At 33.4% G+C, this 20,978-nt stretch overlaps 2 protein-coding genes across 8 annotated transcripts; both read right to left on the bottom strand.

Annotated features, from left to right (window-relative positions):
- Positions 1–1,176: 1,176 nt before the first annotated feature.
- Positions 1,177–7,364, bottom strand: LOC110438035 (serine/threonine-protein kinase pim-2). Of its 5 annotated transcripts, XM_087290149.1 has the most exons (9): positions 5,304–7,364; positions 5,081–5,138; positions 4,273–4,335; positions 4,077–4,171; positions 3,936–3,986; positions 3,044–3,422; positions 2,774–2,950; positions 2,333–2,421; positions 1,177–1,300 (listed from the first exon to the last, which is right to left on the bottom strand). In XM_087290149.1, exons 1-9 carry the CDS (start codon positions 5,751–5,753, stop codon positions 1,289–1,291), a joined length of 1,374 nt encoding a protein of 457 aa, XP_087146275.1. In that variant the 5' UTR covers positions 5,754–7,364; the 3' UTR covers positions 1,177–1,288. The 5 variants fall into 5 exon arrangements, 4 of the variants coding, with proteins under 4 accessions (XP_087146275.1, XP_087146274.1, XP_087146276.1 ...); XR_015513107.1 differs by having other exon boundaries at positions 1,177–1,563; positions 1,720–2,421; positions 5,081–7,364; XM_087290148.1 differs by having other exon boundaries at positions 5,081–7,364.
- Positions 7,365–12,424: 5,060 nt separating this feature from the next.
- On the bottom strand, positions 12,425–18,835 carry pimr168 (Pim proto-oncogene, serine/threonine kinase, related 168). 3 transcript variants are annotated; one of them, XM_087290147.1, is made up of 9 exons: positions 16,668–18,805; positions 16,427–16,502; positions 15,620–15,682; positions 15,425–15,519; positions 15,284–15,334; positions 14,391–14,769; positions 14,121–14,297; positions 13,680–13,768; positions 12,425–12,657 (listed from the first exon to the last, which is right to left on the bottom strand). In XM_087290147.1, the coding sequence occupies exons 1-9, from the start codon at positions 17,097–17,099 to the stop codon at positions 12,646–12,648; spliced, it is 1,374 nt and encodes a 457-aa protein (XP_087146273.1). In that variant the 5' UTR covers positions 17,100–18,805; the 3' UTR covers positions 12,425–12,645. The 3 variants fall into 3 exon arrangements, 2 of the variants coding, with proteins under 2 accessions (XP_087146273.1, XP_087146272.1); XR_015513106.1 differs by having other exon boundaries at positions 13,518–13,768; positions 16,427–18,835; XM_087290146.1 differs by having other exon boundaries at positions 16,427–18,835.
- Positions 18,836–20,978: the final 2,143 nt, after the last annotated feature.

Below are 20,978 nucleotides of genomic sequence, written 5' to 3'. Positions count from 1 at the left end.
ACACTTAAGACTAACATATATTTAGGGAAAGCTTGTTTCTGAGCCTATTGTATATTTTGGAACATTCAATTTGGGTATTTGTTCCAAATCTTAAGTTAAAATAATAAAAAATAGTGAACATAAAGTTGTTCACTCAAACTATTAATTAGCTCTTAAATCTATTGCATTTCTAACATCTATGGGTCATAATTTTTGCTGCTTGAAAGTTTTTTTAGTTGAATCAATTGAACTTTTCTAGTCATCTCAAGTCAAACTGACTAAAATTGTTACAAAGTTAAACTTTGTTGAACTCAAAATATTTAGTTGAAACCTGACTAACTATAAAATGAGTTTAAAAATGTATTTGTAACATGATTAACTAAATTTAAAAAATTATTTTTTTTTGTCAAGTTTTTAAAGTGTATTATTTTAGCAAACATCATTTGGTTGTCTGAAGTGATGACAGTCAAATATTAAGTCTATAAGTGTTTGTGTGTTCTACATACACTCACCGGCCACTTTATTAGGTACACCTGTCCAACTGCTCGTTAACACGAATTTCTGATCACCCAATCACATGGCAGCAACTCAATGCATTTAGGCATGCAGACATGGCCCAGACGGACTGCTGCCGTTCAAACCGAGCATCAGAAAGGGGAAGAAAGTTGATAGTCAAAATATACAGCTATAGACATAAGGAAGTTTAGAAGTTTTATAGAAGTTTATGTTGGGGAAAAAACTGTATGGATACAAGTAGAGCTTGCTTGTTTTTTACACATTATTTAAAATATTTAGCTAAGAAATAAAATCTAAAATATTTTAATTGTTCATTAATAATGTATTATTAGTAATATATATATATATTTTTTTTTTTTTTTTTTTTGAGAGAGAGGTCAAATAAATATTTTTTTCCATCTGGGTAATTTGAAAAAAACCCTTAGTCTTTAGCGCTTTATGAGTCTAAAATTTCATTCAAAATGATCTTAAAATGTCTTAAAAAGTCTTTTAAAAAGGTGAAACCTGTAAGAAAAAAAGTATGAAATCAGTGTACAATCAGTAACTGGTCACAATAAATAAAAACAAGGAAATGATGTTGATTTTATAATGTTTAATAATTCACCAGTATAAAAGACACACACATGACATATATAGTGCATTTGCATATGTGTATAATAATAATATAATAATAACAATACATTCATTTGCCCTGCATTATTAAAGAAGTTGACAAGGCAACAATACAATACAAAGAGCAATTCAATTCAGCAGTCCTCAGGTGTGCTGGGGTCACTGAGTTGTTTCTCCTCTCTTACTCCATGACCTGAAACATAAATCAGTGTTATTTGTCTAAATGCATTACATTTTGGACACATTTTAAAGGTTTAGTACACCCACAAATGAAAACCCCGCTTTTAATCACTCATTCCAATCCTCTGAGACTTTTGCTTATCTTCTGTATTTTTTTGTAGGCTTACAAATATGTTCTTGGACCCTTATATGATTAGAGTAAAAGTCACATCCATTGTTTAAAAAATTTCTTTTTTTTGATTTAAGACAGAGGTGCTCAACCGTGTTCCTGAAGATCTACCTTCCTACAGAGTTCAGCTCCAACTCTGATCAAGCACACCTGAAGCAATTAATTAGTACCTGAACAACACTTGATAATTACAGGCAGGTGTGTTTGATATGAGTTGCAACTGAAATCTGCAGGAAGGTAGATCTCCAGGAACGGGGTTAAGCTCTCCTGATATCTTAAATTGTGTTCTGAAGATGAAAGTCTCAGTGGGTTGGAACAACATGAGGGTGTGTAATTAATAACAGAATTTTCTTTTTGGGGGGGTAAGGTAATGCTTTAAGACTTAAGATCAGCGGTGTCCAAACTTTTTTCATGAAGGGCCAAAAACCAGTCTTGATTGAGCTTGTTGGACCAAAGTATACAAAACTCATTACATTAAAGTTGCTATTGGTGATTTCCTAAGTCATTCAACATTTAAACAAAACTAGAGAGCATTGATTTATATTAACTAATGCAGTATATATTCGTACAGTAAAAACAATCCTATTTATAACCAAATGGAGTTACACTAGTCAAGCTGCACCTGTTTTTTGCCTTGATGTGCATCACCGATGTGTTCCTCTATTTATTGAGTGACTATTTATATTTAATATAACATTTAATCGAATCATTTACTTTTAGTTTGCGTTTTTGTTGTCATTCTCACTCTCTTCTCAGATGGGATGTTGGGCGAAATCAAAGGGCAAATCAAGTTACCAAGGGGCCAACTTTGGCATGCCGACTCTAGTTTGGACACCTCTGCTTAAGATGATCAACAAAAATGAAAAGGCTTCATACCTTAAACCAGTTATGGAGATGCAGCTGCTGCAGAGCGAGTCTCTCATCTGGGTCTGGCTGCAGACAACCGCAGATCATCCGGCAGCATTCTGTGCAGAAAGAAGAATGGGATGTTTAAGGTTAATAGTTTATAGACCTTATTCTACAATGCCGAAGTGCCTTAGTATTTCCGATTTAGTTGCCTACGGGAGAAATGACTAGGAATCATTAACAGTCAAACTGCTCGCTCTACAAACAAGCGTGTTCATGACTGTACATAAAAAGTAGAATGATATAATAAGACGATGTCGGTGTGCAACATTAACCAGCATAGCAAGCAGTTTATAACGTCTTAAAATCAGATTACATTACATTATCAGATAGATTACAATGGTTGCACTCGCTCGTACGTCAAAAATAGTTATAAGACCTGCTCTCTTTACACTTTGATGAAGCTCTCACCTTTTGACAGATCAGGGCTAGTCCAACGATAGTTCCTGATCAAGGAGTGGTCGGAGATACTAGGTAAAGCCCCACACATCATTGCAAACAGGACGATCCCTAGAGACCAAACAGTCGCCGGCTGTGCATGGTACCTGCCATACATTTCATACTCCGGAGGGAAATATTCTCTTGTGCCTAGAAAAAAAAAAGATATCATCCAATGGTTTATATATTTAAACAGAATCTTCAGTGTGTGGTTTTTATGACAACAAAGTTCATAACACTTACCACAGAAGACTTTGTAGCCGGATCTCTTTACGGTCGAACCACAGCCAAAGTCTATTAGCTTTACCTCCAAAGTGTCTGGATTCACCAGGAGGTTTTCAAGTTTTATGTCCCGATGGAAGACACCGCGATCAAAGCAAACGCTCGCAGCATGAATGGCCTGCCACATTATATGGCGTCCCATCTTCTCATCAAGAGGTTTGTTCTTGTGGTTTAAGAAGCGAAGCAAGTCCATACAAGGTGTGGGTCGCTCCATGATTATAATGTAGTGGTCATCGTTGTCCTCCCAGTCTATGAGTTTGATTATCTCGGGGACGTAGGGACCATTGTTGGCCATGATTGCCAGGGCAATTTCTGTAGGGAGGGGTTTGACATAACCAGGCTAAAGGAGAGAAATGATGACAATTAGATGGTTTCCTAAAGCTCTCTTAATGAAAACTCAATAGTAATCTGACATTAGCATACATATAGGGCTCTGAAACAAACTAATCAAGTGGATTTATCTAAATACAGTTGTAAATGGAGTCTTTAGCTGATCTACTTTTTTTTTCTTCAGATGTTTTATGTAGTAGGCCAATAGTTTCACAAAACCATTTTGTTTTCACTTCTGTTTTATTTTCTACACAATAAAGTCTAGTTTGAATGTAAGCTGCTCAATCTTCATGTGTGCTGTCATCCTTGTTTAGATCATGATTCAATTACAGTGGTTACCTCTAATTTCAAATGGAAAGCACACAGCAACACAAAAGCCTTACTTTACTTGTTTACGTACTTACTAAAAGGACATGTTTTCATTTACTATATAATGTCTTTAATCCCATTTTGTCCCATGCTAAGAAAATCAAATCTAGAATCAAATCAAATCATGACATTGAATTGTTTCTGGACTACTCACCACCTTGATTTCCTTCATCATTGGTGACTTTACAGCATATTTCACAGCAACCTGATCAATAAAGCAAAGAATTAGCAGTTAGCATGTGGTAGAAGTTTTAAATAAAGCAATGATAAAGAAATGTTCTGTTAGTGAAAGCACCTCAAGTCCATCCCTGCGGCGTGTGGCTTTGTAGACTGAGCCGAATCCACCTTTGCCCAGCTTGTCACCAATTTTGTATTGCCTTAAAATGATGTCTGGTAATAAATAAACAACTGTAGTCAGTATGATGTACAATTTTAGATATATATTATTTTTTTTTTCACGTTTGTAATACTAATAACAATTCTTATCTTACCATTTTCTGTGACGTCCTCCTCTAGCTGCTCAGCAGCAGGGACATGGTCCTCTAAAGCAGAAGCTGTAATATGAATCAAGTCACCGTTATGTAAATAGCACTTTATATAATACAGATTTTTTTTTAATTATTTAATTAATTAATTTTTTAATTAGTCTATGAAGATAAAGTCACATATAGAGACTTATTTTAATTTCATCCCACACAGAAATCTGATATATGTAAATTTGATATACTGTGTGTGTGTGTGTAGCCACAAATAAACACATACAAATATAATTATAGCAAATATATTTGTACATATTACATATTTGCTTATTTTTTGCTACTTATTTTTGTACATATGTACGTATTTATAATGCAAATGGTTAAAAAAACATACATAAACGACCATTTTTTGCAATCATTTAACATATATGGCTATGATTAACTTGTATGTCATATTTGTAATTTGCATAAACTTCCATATATCACATTTCTATAGACCATTTTGAGGGATGTAAACATTAACAGTGGTTCTAACATATATCCTGTTTTACATTTTTAATTTCCACAGCTTCCGAGACTACAAAAATGTCCACATATTGATAAATATTGCTGTGATGGCTGTTTTAACGTTAAGTTATGATTGGATTTGCCTTTTGTTAAGGTTATGAAATAGTTTGACATCAAGCAGGAATTGTTCATGGGCCAATGACATTAATATATTGAAATAGTATATACAAGACCAGTTATAAATTATTACTTGATTAGATTTTTGGCTGTTAAACAATACTTGTATCATAACCACTTGTGAGTGTGATTTTACCTCTACTAGACTTCGAAGTGAAGAGATGAGTGAGTCTCTTCCAGAAGCCCTTTTTTTCCTTTCTTGCTTCAGGAACCTCATCAGGCCCAATGGTTGTTTCAATGGGCTGACATGAAACTTTCTGCTTCAACATGGCTTCATGGTAGTCCTTCGTGGCCTGGACGAGGTCGTATGTTCTAGATTTGCAAAGGAAGTCAGGCCACTTCCAGAAGCCCTTTTTTACCTTTCTCGCTTCAGCAACCTCATCAAGCCCAACGGGTGTTTCAATGGGCTGACTAGAATCTTTTTGATTTAAAATGGCTTCATGGTGGTCCTTTGTGGCCTGGACGAGGTCGTATGTTCTAGTTTTGCGATGGAAGACTGGCCACTTCCAGAAGCCCTTTTTTACCTTTCTCCCTTCAGTAACCTCATCAGGCCCAACGGGTGTTTCAGTGGGCTGACAAGAAACTTTCTGATTTACCTCAGCTTCATACTGGTAGTCCTTCGCAGCCTGGACAAGGTCGTATTTTCCAGTTTTGCGGTGGAGGACTGGCCACTTCCAGGAGATTCTCTTTTTCTCCCTTCTCCCTATCTTTCCAACCTCAACATGCGGCTCATTAGAAACATGAAGATGGTTCTCTGGCATGTTGGGGGTGTACTTGAGTAGTACACAGGGACTGTGATCAGACTTCATGATGTCAAATGTTTTCTAATAACAAACTGTTAATAGTAAACCGATCAATCTGCAACTCAAAATGCCAAAACTACAACCCACAAAAGCAAGTAGTAGAATGTCAGGCGATGATGTCATCCAGGCGCATTCTAAGAATTCTAATATGGAATGCTTTGGGCTGTTGTTATTTTTCAAATGTTTTAATCTTTCCAAGTTTGAAATGAATGTGATACTTAGCTGTTTTGTGTTTATAGTGGTTTGTAAATGCAGCAAAGGGTTGCTTACAGGCTAAAATTGTTAAGAAATCTGCATGGAGGAGTACATCAGATGACAATAATGTGACAATTGTATTATATTGGGCAAATAAATTGCAGCAGCCTCATATACATGCTGCTGTTTGTGTTGTTATTAATGGTAAAAGAAGAAAATTACTCACTTTTTGTGACTTGTAAGGATAAAAATTATACATATACATAAATATGAATGTATACGTCCCTTTTTTGTATATTCATTTTTAGTGAGGTCCAAATTATTAAGGTGAACCAACAGAGTGTCTTTATTTTCGTACTCTTATTTCTTGGTTATCAATTTCTAATGACATTATGAATAATTAAATTCAGCAAAGAAGCAGTGGAAAAACTTTAATTCTTTGATTTACTGCACATTTTGTTACAAATCTCTGAAATATTCTTGCAAAATGTGACATTATGTAAGGAAATATCCAAGAAAATGTGTATGGCTTTGTCTTGCTTTGACTGCTAAGTCTATTTAATAGACTCTGATGTACAGGCATGGGAAAAAAAATCTCAGCTTGAGTAAAACATAAGTTTTTGTTTCATTCTACACAGTTCTGATCAAATTTCTTCTCAATTTAATATAACTATGTAGCCATTTTAGCATAAATCAATTTAAAATGTAAGTAGAAGTAAGTTTTAGACGTGTTTATAAAAGTTTAGTTTATTTAAAGTTAAGAAATCAATAGCTTAGGACACATTAAGCACATCAAATAAAAACTTTTGTTATTTTAACCAACTTAAAAATGCTCTAAATGACAATGTTTTTATTTGAAATTTGGAAGAAATTGTATCAGTCCTTTATAGAATAAAACTAAAAACAGCTTCCCCAAACCCATAACTAATAAACCCAGAGAAATGGAGAATCTCTAATTCCCAAATGCAGGGTTCCACATAATTTATTCATGCCATCCCAACACCAATCGACTAAGTTAATGTAACAAATTTAAGTGGATTGAACAAATTGAGTTATCTCCAAAAAATCTCAAGAATTGAGTTGCTAATTTTACTTAAATCAGCAGCAAAATCAACAAAATCAGCAGCAATTTTATGTAATTTTATTTTTATAGCTGTATATTGTGACTCAAAAGTACGAAATATTACAAATATTTAGGGCACACAAGCACTTATATACTTATTATTTGAATGTCATCATATTAGACAACAAAATGACTACAACTGTTGACTACAATTGTTTTATGTTACTTTAACTTATTTAAATAAGTTAATTATGTTCCAACTACATTTTTTTTCAGTTTTTCAAAGTTTAACTTCATATTTTAGTCAGTTTGATTAATATAAGTTGTTTGTATTTAAAATTTAGTTGCTGTACTCCTATATGAGTAAATATATATATATATATATATATATATATATATATATATATATATATATATATATATATATATATATATATATATATATATATATATATATATTTTTTTTTTTTTTTTTTTTTTTTTTTTTTTTTACAGTCTGTAGTATCCCTTTGCATATTAGGTGACATATCCACAATCAATGTAAATAATACAAATGGTCAGTTTCTGCTGGTGGCTCTAACTATCGCAAAGAAAACTATCCTCATGAACTGGAAATCAAGAAATACCATTCACATCTCATACTGGAAAAACTTATTAACAGAATACATCTCCATTGAAGATCCTCTTTGCCTGAAGCCATTCCCTAACAACACCTTCATCAGTACATAAACAAGAGGGGAGGGGAGAGAGGAGGTCAGGTAGAGATAAGGAGGAAGAAAAAATAAAAAAAATTAATTTAAAATTTAATTTAAAATTAATAAATCAATTGGAAAAAAAAGTATAATGTAAACAATCAAAATAAAAGAATCATAATTCGGTCTTTATATACTTCTTTACTTTCCCTTTTGTTCTATTTGTTCCCCTTTTCTGTCTCTATCAATGTTATTTATTCATTTTATTATTATTATTATTTATAATATTTGTTTTCTATTTATTATTATTATTATACATAAATTATTATTATTATTATTAATTTTTATATACCAGTACTTTTCCTGACCAGTCCAACAACAGATAAATAAAAAAAAAAAAAGGGCTAGAAAGAGAAGAGGAGGAAAGGAAAAAAAAGAGAGAGAGAGAGAAAAAAAAACTACTTACATGTACTAAATTCACAGGGTAAAGTGTAACATAGGCATGGCAGCCTGGGCACTGAACTGGACTGATCCATGCCACACGTTACACTTTTTTTAATGCATCACAAAGCAACTGACAAACACTTTATACCTCAATGCTCATCACACAACTACAACCTCCTCAATTTATTGTTACAGCTGTTGTTCTTTTTATTATTATCATTATTATTAGTATTATTATTATTATTACCAACATGAGTATATTATAGTTATCAAGTTAATAATCTATCATACATATCTTTAATATTATTCTTCCATGTGGGTTTGTATAATTCATAATTAGCATTGATATAGTGTTTTCTTTTTTATTTAGTTAGTTTTTATTATTATTAATTTTTTTTATTCCCATTGCTTTGTTTGCTGAACTTTATTTATTTTATTTTTCACTCTTTTTGTTTCTTTTCTTTTTCTTCGACTTTTTATTATTATTTTATTAATTTTTGTTTGTCATTATTAGTTTATTTTCTCTTTTCCTCTCTTTCCCCTTCTACTTACTACTATTATTATTATTTATTAATATTATTATTGTTATTATTATTATTATTATTATTATTATTATTACTTGTCCTCTCCCTGATTTCCCATCCTCCCCTTTCCTCGACATCTTTGTCATAAATGGTATTACTTTTATTTTTTGTTATCATTATTATTATTAATGTTCTGACTTGTCTTGTTATCTTTTCATTATCATTATTACAAGTATTTATACCATTATCATTAGTAAGGTTGCAGTTGTTGTAGTTGTAACGGTAGTAGTTGTAGTAGTAGTAGTTGAAGTAGTAGTCATTGTAATAGTATCGATTGTTGAGTAATTGTTTCGAAGATTATAGAAGTTGTAGTTCATGTAGTAGTAGATGTCATTGGTATAGTAGTAGCAGAAGTAGTAATGGTGTGGTGGTTACAGTAGTAGTAGTAGTATTCGTTGTTGGTGTAGTAATATCAGTAGTAGATGTTGTTGATGTAGATGTAGTAGAAGTGATTGTAGTAGTAGTAGTAGTAGTAGTAGTAATAGTAGTAGTAGTAGTCGCAGTAGACATTGTTGTATTAATTGTAGCAAACGCTATAGAAGTATCAGTAGTGGTAGTCGTTGTAGTAGTATCAGTATTAGTAGACATTGTTGTAGTAGTAGTCGCGGTTGTGGCTGTAGTAGAAGCATTAGTAGTTGTAATATAAGTAACTTTCTGTAGAAGTAGTTGGTGTAGCACTTGTGATTTATTATTATTGTTGTCAGTTATTACTGTTGTCCTTTCTCTTTTTTTACTCGCATATTTACTATCATACATTAATAAGCATTGTTGTTACTCCCTACCTCTGACTGGTTTCTTTCTATATGTTTTATCTATATCTGTGACACTTGCTTCATTTATTGACTGTTATTGTTCCTAATGTATGTACTCTGACCTGTCCACCAAGTTACCTTTACATGCATACACACACTCACACGCACACACTCACGCACATACCAGTACCTGACTATATTGTTGATGTTTTTGTTGTTTTTGTTTTGTTGCTTTGTATTTGTTATCTGTTGATGTTTTCTTGTATTTGTATGATTTTTGCATATTCTAAAAAAAAAAAAAAAAACAGTCTGTAGTAAATATATATATACCGAGGTACACTGTATATCAGGGTGCAAATTACTGGGGGGTTTGGGGTGGATTGTTAATTAACGTTTGATCCCGAAGGAGGTCAAATCAATATATTTTTACTCTGATCCGTATAAAATTGAAATAATAAATATTAAATACACATTTGACCTCGGTTCAAACCATTGTTATTGCATAATTGCACCAATCAGTTTTTTCGAGAGTAAAGTGGCAGATCTAGAGCACCAATAGACATTGTGTTCAAAAGACGTTGTTTTCTATGAGGCGCTGTGTAGAATTTAAATCAAACTTCGCTTATCAACACACTCATAAAACACGTGCATATACACCTACACTATTGGAATGTTCAAAACAACATATATGAAACTTGCGCAGATACATAAAAACTTCACGCGTGCATACACCCACATACACACGCACATACTGTACATATAAACTCAATCCTTGCATAAACACCCACATTAACACACGCACATACATATATACTTCAGCATGCAAACACACCTGTACTCGCATATACATATAAACTTGATCAGTGCATATGCACCCACCATAAACTCTCACATATTAATGTAAACTAGATGTGTGCATAAACACCCAAGTAACACTCACGCAACCATACAAAATAAAATTCACAATCATATATACAGCTAGTTGTGTATATACATATATGCAAGTGATTTCATATGAGTAAATGCATGAATTCTCAGTGCAAACGGAAGTTATTTCACATTAAAAGGAAGTAGGTCAATTTCAACTTAAAAGTCCTTTGAGCATAAATGAACAAGATCATTATTTGTCATCAATCTATGTTATTGCAAAGCTTAGGAAACAGAAATTATGCAAGTAATCGAGGAATTACATCTGTTTAATAATGAAAATAGATTATGGTAATCATAAAAAATATAAAAAGATAATGCTAAGGAATGCTCCAGCAAATGAAAGGTTTATTATGCAATTAAATTATTAGAAAGCTATGGGTTTAATAAATATAAGGTTGCATAAGTAATTATTTGGAATAAAATATGTTTGTTTAATATTAGTTTTTTATGTTTGTTTTATTATTGGTGTCATCATTCGTCATGGGTCACGATACACACTTATGTCCAGTAGGGAGCAGGAATCTTGTAATAACCTGATTCGTGAATTTTATTTTGTATGTTTGCACGAGTGTTGTTTGAGTGTTATTTGGGTGTTTATATATATATATATATATATATATATATATATATATATATATATATATATATATATATATATATATATATATATATATATATATATGCTTTACATTATAAATCAGCTCCTCCTAGCATTCGTCATGTGGTATATCGCACACAATAGCCTTATCTTTGACAAATTAAATCACAGCATGTTCATTTAAAAGTGATCATAACTGTATTTTTCATCTTCATCATCACCTTTGAGAGGGAAGATCACTGTTGGCAGTGTTTTGAACACTTAAGGGCACTCAAAAGAACATGTATGGCTGATTTCTGCCAGTGACATCCTACGTGCACTTCTGGCATTTTGCACTCTGTAGAACACTTAAGACTAACATATATTTAGGGAAAGCTTGTTTCTGAGCCTATTCTTGTATATTTTGGAACATTCAATTTGGGTATTTGTTCCAAATCTTAAGTTAAAATAATAGAAGATAATGAACATAAAATTGTTCACTCAAAAAATGTATTAGCTCTTAAATCTATTGCATTTCTAACATCTATGGGTCATGATTTTTGCTGCTTGAAAGTTTTTCAGTTGAATCAATTGAACTTTTCTTGTCATCTCAACTCAAACTGACTAAAATTGTTACAAAGTGAAACTTTGTTGAACTCAAAATATTTAGTTGAAACCTGACTAACTTTATAAAATGAGTTTAAAAATGTATTTGTAACATGATTAACTAAATAAAAAAAATGTATTCTTTTTTTGTCAAGTTTTTAAAGTGTATTATTTTAGCAAACATCATTTGGTTGTCTGAAGTGATGACAGTCAAATATTAAGTCTATAAGTGTTTGTGTGTCCTACATACACTCACCGGCCACTTTATTAGGTACACCTGTCCAACTGCTCGTTAACACGAATTTCTGATCACCCAATCACATGGCAGCAACTCAATGCATTTAGGCATGCAGACATGGCCCAGATGGACTGCTGCAGTTCAAACCGAGCATCAGAAAGGGGAAGAAAGTTGATAGTCAAAATATACAGCTATAGACATAAGGAAGTTTAAAAGTTTTATAGAAGTTTATGTTGGGGAAAAAACTGTATGGATACAAGTAGAGCTTGCTTGTTTTTTTACACATTATTTAAAATATTTAGCTAAGAAATAAAATCTAAAATATTTTAATTGTTCATTAATAATGTATTATTAGTATTACATTTTTATTTATTTATTTATTTATTTTTTGAGAGAGAGAGGTCAAATAAATATTTTTTTCCATCTGGGTAATTTGAAAAAAACCCTTAGTCTTTAGCGCTTTATGAGTCTAAAATTTCATTCAAAATGGTCTTAAAATGTCTTAAAAAGTCTTTTAAAAAGGTGAAACCTGTAAGAAAAAAGTATGAAATCATTGTACAATCAGTAACTGGTCACAATAAATAAAAACAAGGAAATGATGTTGATTTTATAATGTTTAATAATTCACCAGTATAAAAGACACACACATGACATATATAGTGCATTTGCATATGTGTATAATAATAATATAATAATAACAATACATTCATTTGCCCTGCATTATTAAAGAAGTTGACAAGGCAACAATACAATACAAAGAGCAATTCAATTCAGCAGTCCTCAGGTGTGCTGGGGTCGCCGAGTTGTTTCTCCTCTCTTACTCCATGACCTGAAACATAAATCAGTGTTATTTGTCTAAATGCATTACATTTTGGACACAGTTTAAAGGTTTAGTACACCCACAAATGAAACCCCGCTTTTAATCACTCATTCCAATCCCCTGAGACTTTTGCTTATCTTCTGTATTTTTTTGTAGGCTTACAAATATGTTCTTGGACCCTTATATGATTAGAGTAAAAGTCACATCCATTGTTTAAAACATTTCTTTTGTTTATTTATTTTTTTTATTTATTCCTGAAGATCTACCTTCCTCCAGAGTTCAGCTCCAACTCTGATCAAGCACACCTGAAGCAATTAATTAGTACCTGAACAACACTTGATAATTACAGGCAGGTGTGTTTGATATGAGTTGCAACTGAAATCTGCAGGAAGGTAGATCTCCAGGAACGGGGTTGAGCTCTCCTGATATCTTAATTTGTGTTCTGAAGATGAAAGTCTCAGTGGGTTGGAACGACATGAGGGTGAGTAATTAATAACAGAATTTTCTTTTTGGGGGGGTAAGGTAATGCTTTAAGACTTAAGATCAGCGGTGTCCAAACTTTTTTCATGAAGGGCCAAAAACCAGTCTTGATTGAGCTTGTTGGACCAAAGTATACAAAACTCATTACATTAAAGTTGCTATTGGTGATTTCCTAAGTCATTCAACATTTAAACAAAACTAGAGAGCATTGATTTATACTAACTAATGCAGTATATATTCGTACAGTAAAAACAATCCTATTTATAACCAAATGGAGTTACACTAGTCAAGCTGCACCTGTTTTTTGCCTTGATGTGCATCACCGATGTGTTCCTCTATTTATTGAGTGACTATTTATATTTAATATAACATTTAATCGAATCATTTACTTTTAGTTTGCGTTTTTGTTGTCATTCTCACTCTCTTCTCTGATGGGATGTTGGGCGAAATCAAAGGGCAAATCAAGTTACCAAGGGGCCAACTTTGGCATGCCGACTCTAGTTTGGACACCTCTGCTTAAGATGATCAACAAAAATGAAAAGGCTTCATACCTTAAACCAGTTATGGAGATGCATCTGCTGCAGAGCGAGTCTCTCATCTGGGTCTGGCTGCAGACAACCGCAGATCATCCGGCAGCATTCTGTGCAGAAAGAAGAATGGGATGTTTAAGGTTAATAGTTTATAGACCTTATTCTACAATGCCGAAGTGCCTTAGTATTTCCTATTTAGTTGCATACGGGAGAAATGACTAGGAATCATTAACAGTCAAACTGCTCGCTCTACAAACAAGCGTGTTCATGACTGTACATAAAAAGTAGAATGATATAATAAGACGATGTCGGTGTGCAACATTAACCAGCATAGCAAGCAGTTTATAACGTCTTAAAATCAGATTACATTACATTATCAGATAGATTACAATGGTTGCACTCGCTCGTACGTCAAAAATAGTTATAAGACCTGCTCTCTTTACACTTTGATGAAGCTCTCACCTTTTGACAGATCAGGGCTAGTCCAACGATAGTTCCTGATCAAGGAGTGGTCGGAGATACTAGGTAAAGCCCCACACATCATTGCAAACAGGACGATCCCTAGAGACCAAACAGTCGCCGGCTGTGCATGGTACCTGCCATACATTTCATACTCCGGAGGGAAATATTCTCTTGTGCCTAGAAAAAAAAAAGATATCATCCAATGGTTTATATATTTAAACAGAATCTTTAGTGTGTGGTTTTTATGACAACAAAGTTCATAACACTTACCACAGAAGACTTTGTAGCCGGATCTCTTTACGGTCGAACCACAGCCGAAGTCTATTAGCTTTACCTCCAAAGTGTCTGGATTCACCAGGAGGTTTTCAAGTTTTATGTCCCGATGGAAGACACCGCGATCAAAGCAAACGCTCGCAGCATGAATGGCCTGCCACATTATATGGCGTCCCGTCTTCTCATCAAGAGGTTTGTTCTTGTGGTTTAAGAAGCGAAGCAAGTCCATACAAGGTGTGGGTCGCTCCATGATTATAATGTAGTGGTCATCGTTGTCCTCCCAGTCTATGAGTTTGATTATCTCGGGGACGTAGGGACCATTGTTGGCCATGATTGCCAGGGCAATTTCTGTAGGGAGGGGTTTTACATAACCAGGCTAAAGGAGAGAAATGATGACAATTACATGGTTTCCTAAAGCTCTCTTAATGAAAACTCAATAGTAATCTGACATTAGCATACATATAAGGCTCTGAAACAAACTAATCAAGTGGATTTATCTAAATACAGTTGTAAATGGAGTCTTTAGCTGATCTACTTTTTTTTTTCTTCAGATGTTTTATGTAGTAGGCCAATAGTTTCACAAAACCATTTTGTTTTCACTTCTGTTTTAATTTCTACACAATAAAGTCTAGTTTGAATGTAAGCTGCTCGTTCTTCATGTGTGCTGTCATCCTTGTTTAGATCATGATTCAATTACAGTGGTTACCTCTAATTTCAAATGGAAAGCACACAGCAACACAAAAGCCTTACTTTACTTGTTTACGTACTTACTAAAAGGACATGTTTTCATTTACTATATAATGTATTCAATCCCATTTTGTCCCATGCTAAGAAAATCAAATCTAGAATCAAATCAAATCATGACATTGAACTGTTTCTGGACTACTCACCACCTTCATTTCCTTCATCATCGGTGACTTTACAGTATATTTCACAGCAACCTGATCAATAAAGCAAAGAATTAGCAGTTAGCATGTGGTAGAAGTTTTAAATAAAGCAATGATAAAGAAATGTTCTGTTAGTGAAAGCACCTCAAGTCCATCCCTGCGGCGTGTGGCTTTGTAGACTGAGCCGAATCCACCTTTGCCCAGCTTGTCACCAATTTTGTATTGCCTTAAAATGATGTCTGGTAATAAATAAACAACTGTAGTCAGTATGATGTACAATTTTAGATATATATTTTTTTTTTTTCACGTTTGTAATACTAATAACAATTCTTATCTTACCATTTTCTGTGACGTCCACCTCTAGCTGCTCAGCAGCAGGGACATGGTCCTCTAAAGCAGAAGCTGTAATATGAATCAAGTCACCGTTATGTAAATAGCACTTTATATAATACAGATTTTTTTTTTAATTATTTAATTAATTGATTTTTTAATTAGTCTATGAATGTAAAGTCACATATAGAGACTTATTTTAATTTCATCCCACACAGAAATCTGATATATGTAAATTTGATATACTGTGTGTGTGTGTGTAGCCACAAATAAACACATACAAATATAATTATAGCAAATATATTTGTACATATTACATATTTGCTTATTTTTGCTACTTATTTTTGTACATATGTACGTATTTATAATGCAAATGCTTAAAAAAACATACATAATGGACCATTTTTGCAATCATTTAACATATATGGCTATGATTAACTTGTATGTCATATTTGTAATTTGCATATATTTTCATATATCACATTTCTATAGACAATTTTGAGGGATGTAAACATTAACAGTGGTTCTAACATATATCCTGTTTTACATTTTTAATTTCCACAGCTTCCGAGAATACAAAAATGTCCACATATTGATAAATATTGCTGTGATGGCTGTTTTAACGTTAAGTTATGATTGGATTTGCCTTTTGTTAAGGTTATGAAATAGTTTGACATCAAGCAGGAATTGTTCATGGGCCAATGACATTAATATATTGAAATAGTATATACAAGACCAGTTATAAATTATTACTTGATTAGATTTTTGGCTGTTAAACAATACTTGTATCATAACCACTTGTGAGTGTGATTTTACCTCTACTAGACTTCGAAGTGAAGAGATGAGTGAGTCTCTTCCAGAAGCCCTTTTTTTCCTTTCTTGCTTCAGGAACCTCATCAGGCCCAATGGTTGTTTCAATGGGCTGACATGAAACTTTCTGCTTCAACATGGCTTCATGGTAGTCCTTCGTGGCCTGGACGAGGTCGTATGTTCTAGATTTGCAAAGGAAGTCAGGCCACTTCCAGAAGCCCTTTTTTTCCTTTCTCATTTCAGCAACCTCATCAAGCCCAACGGGTGTTTCAATGGGCTGACTAGAATCTTTTTGATTTAAAATGGCTTCATGGTGGTCCTTCGTGGCCTGGACGAGGTCGTATGTTCTAGTTTTGCGATGGAAGACTGGCCACTTCCAGAAGCCCTTTTTTACCTTTCTCCCTTCAGTAACCTCATCAGGCCCAACGGGTGTTTCAGTGGGCTGACAAGAAACTTTCTGATTTACCTCAGCTTCATACTGGTAGTCCTTCGCAGCCTGGACAAGGTCGTATTTTCCAGTTTTGCGGTGGAGGACTGGCCACTTCCAGGAGATTCTCTTTTTCTCCCTTCTCCCTATCTTTCCAACCTCAACATGCGGCTCATTAGAAACATGAAGATGGTTCTCTGGCATGTTGGGGGTGTATTTGAGTAGTACACAGGGACTGCGATCAGACTTCATGATGACAAATGTTTTCTAATAACAAACTGTTAATAGTAAACCGATCAATCTGCAACTCAAAATGCCAAAACTACAACCCACAAAAGCAAGTAGTAGAATGTCAGGCGATGATGTCATCCAGGCGCATTCTAAGAATTCTAATATGGAATGCTTTGGGCTGTTGTTATTTTTCAAATGTTTTAATCTTTCCAAGTTTGAAAAGTTGAATGGGATCCCGTTTTGGTTTTATAGTGGTTTGTAAATGCAGCAAAGGGTTGCTTACAGGCTAAAATTGTTAAGAAATCTGCATGGAGGAGTACATCAGATGTCAATAATGTGACAATTGTATTATATTGAGCAAATAAATTGCTGCAGCCTCATATACATGCTGCTGTTTGTGTTGTTATTAATGGTAAAAGAAGAAAATGACTCACTTTTTGTGACTTGTAAGGATAAAAATTATACATATACATAAATATGAATGTATACGTCCCTTTTTTGTATATTCATTTTTAGTGAGGTCCAAATTATCAAGGTGAACCAACAGAGTGTCTTTATTTTCGTACTCTTATTTCTTGGTTATCAATTTCTAATGACATTATGAATAATTAAATTCAGCAAAGAAGCAGTGGAAAAACTTTAATTCTTTGATTTACTGCACATTTTGTTACAAATCTCTGAAATATTCTTGCAAAATGTGACATTATGTAAGGAAATATCCAAGAAAATGTGTATGGCTTTGTCTTGCTTTGACTGCTAAGTCTATTTAATAGACTCTGATGTACAGGCATGGGAAAAAAAATCTCAGCTTGAGTAAAACATAAGTTTTTGTTTCATTCTACACAGTTCTGATCAAATTTCTTCTCAATTTAATATAACTATGTAGCCATTTTAGCATAAATCAATTTAAAATGTAAGTAAAAGTAAGTTTTAGACGTGTTTATAAAAGTTTAGTTTATTTAAAGTTAAGAAATCAATAGCTTAGGACACATTAAGCACATCAAATAAAAACTTTTGTTATTTTGACCAACTTAAAAATGCTCTAAATGACAATGTTTTTATTTGAAATTTGGAAGAAATTGTATCAGTCCTTTATAGAATAAAACTAAAAACAGCTTCCCCAAACCCATAACTAATAAACCCAGAGAAATGGAGAATCTCTAATTCCCAAATGCAGGGTTCCACATAATTTATTCATGCCATCCCAACACCAATCGACTTAGTTAATGTAACAAATTTAAGTGGATTGAACAAATTGAGTTATCTCCAAAAAATCTCAAGAATTGAGTTGCTTCAGCTAATTTTACTTAAATCAGCAGCAAAATCAACAAAATCAGCAGCAATTTTATGTCATTTTATTTTTATAGCTGTATATTGTGACTCAAAAGTTCGAAATATTACAAATATTTAGGACACACAAGCACTTATATACTTATTATTTGAATGTCATCATATTAGACAACAAAATGATGTTTGCCTAAAACCCTTATGCTAAAATAAGAGCACTTGACAAAAAATCATGACTACAATTGTTTTATGTTACTTTAACTTATTTAAACAAGTTAATTATGTTCCAACTACATTTTTTTTCAGTGTTTCAAAGTTTAACTTCATATTTTAGTCAGTTTGGTTAATATAAGTTTAAACAGAAAAGTTAAAAACAGTGTAGTTATAACCTGTAATCTGTAAGACTTGCTGCGTGTTTATTTAGGTCAATGTCTGTTCATGTATGCTCTTCTCTTTCCGTAATATCAAACAGACTCAAATATATATATATATATATATATATATATATATATATATATATATATATATATATATATATATATATATATATATATATATATATATATATATATATATATATATATATATATATACACATTGAGTTTGTTTGCAGTGAGTTTGTATGTGCGTGTGTTGTTGTGGGTGTATTTGCAAGGATCGAGTTTATATGTATATGCGAGTGTGTTGGTGTGTTTGCATGCTGCAAGTTTATATGTATGTGTGTAAATGTGGGTGTTTATGCGGGAATCGAGTTTATACGTATATAAATTTGAAATATTGATTTCAGCTTTGGCGGGTTAGACAGACACCTCCACTAGCCACTTTGGCTGGTTGTAAATAATATTTAAATTGTGGTTTTCTTAAAAGCAGGGTTCGACTATAAGAATGACCCAATATGCGTGCAAATGTGATCTTAGAGTTGAGAAACAACACGACTGACAAAAAAATTGCTTTAGCGCGAGAAGAAGAAAGCAGATGAATACTGAATGAGAGGATAATAATCACTCGCGCTAACAGCCGATGTGATGCGCGCGATTGTTTAAAGCGCGTGCGCGCTCCTGTTTCCTTCTTTGAAAGCATTGCTTTCGCTTTGAACAGATTATTAATTGGCCTTAACCGTGTGATCATCCCTATCACACAGTATGTTTTTCACCTGCTTTCTTTTGCCTATACGGTTATTTTTGTTTGTATGGCTTAATTATCATTTTTTACAACAACATTTGCTTTAATATGAGATAACTCTCTATTTATGTGTTGTTAACGGATCTGAGAGACCTTCAGCATATTACTGTGCATATTTTTGATACATGACAATTATTATTTTTAAAAAATTATTATTTTTCTTTGTTTTTTTTAAAGAAATGTTTTGTTAAAAAAGTATACACCTATATTTATATTGTGTTGACGCATTTAAAATTTGTGGTTAAGAAATATTTTTTGTTTGGTGTGGTCAGAGATAAGTTAGGTAAATCCTTAATTTTGAGTTCTGAAAAGACCTGTGAAATAAAATCTAATTGCAGTATAACACTATGAAACCATGACACATTTGCTCATACACGACACACAAATTCTGAAATGAATGAGGAGGCATGTGAACATAACACAAAATCTAAATCAAGTAATTTTAGCATGTCAAAGTCATATTTATGCATATAAAAATATTTTCCCAACAACAAAATTGTGGCTAGTAAAAATGCAGAGTGGCTACGTTGGAAAACTACTAGCCATTGTGGCTGGTGATTAAAAAAGTTAATGTAAAGCCCTGATTGAGTTTATATGTATGTGCGTGTGTATGTGGGTGTATGCGTGCGTGTATCTGCGCGTTTCATATATGTTGTTTTGAATAAACAATAGTATAGGTGTATATGCGAGTAATTTATAGGTGTATATGCACGTGTTTTATGAGTGTGTTGATAAGCGAAGTTTGGTTTAAATCCTACACGGCGCCGAGTGTGTTGATAAGCGAAGTTTGGTTTAAATCCTACACGGCGCCGAGTGTGTTGATAAGCGAAGTTTGGTTTAAATCCTACACGGCGCCTCACACTGCTCTGACCAATAGACCTTTTACGCACTTCCGCATTTTTCGAACGGAAATACGTCAATGTAGTGCATTAGAACTTCCTGTTGTCATAGCCGCAGATACGAAAAATGGCAGAGTCGAAGAATCGCAGTTTCTGTTGTGTTCCAGGCTGTTCGTCTTCTAACCAAAACAGCCCTACCTTTTATTTAATTCTTTTCCTGTTGATCCAAACCTGAAACCCAAATGGATACAGGCGATCTGAAGAGAGGAAGGGCATAGTTTTCATGTTAAAACAGGTAGCACCTATGTCTGCAGCCGGCACTTCGCTCCGGATGATTACAGTGGTGTAATCATGAAGACTGGTGTTGTCCCGAGCCTATTCCCTTGGAACAACTTTACAGCTCCTTTGAGAAGGGAGTCAGTATATGACAGAACCTACAAACGTCAGTCTAAACAGCTATGCTGTAAAGATAGCGATATGGTGGTTAAGGCAGTAAGGAGGGATCACGACTACGTGACACACCCACCTGCATTGAGTTAAACTCCTAGTGATGGTGATCTTCTTATTACCCAAGAACGCCATCTAGTGGTCA

Source organism: Danio rerio, chromosome 17 (genome assembly GCF_052040795.2).
Source record: "Danio rerio strain M-AB ecotype USA chromosome 17, GRCz13ab, whole genome shotgun sequence".
Lineage (NCBI taxonomy): Eukaryota > Metazoa > Chordata > Actinopteri > Cypriniformes > Danionidae > Danio > Danio rerio.
The sequence above is the reverse complement of the archived record's forward strand: the minus strand, read 5'-3'. Positions and strand labels throughout refer to the sequence as shown.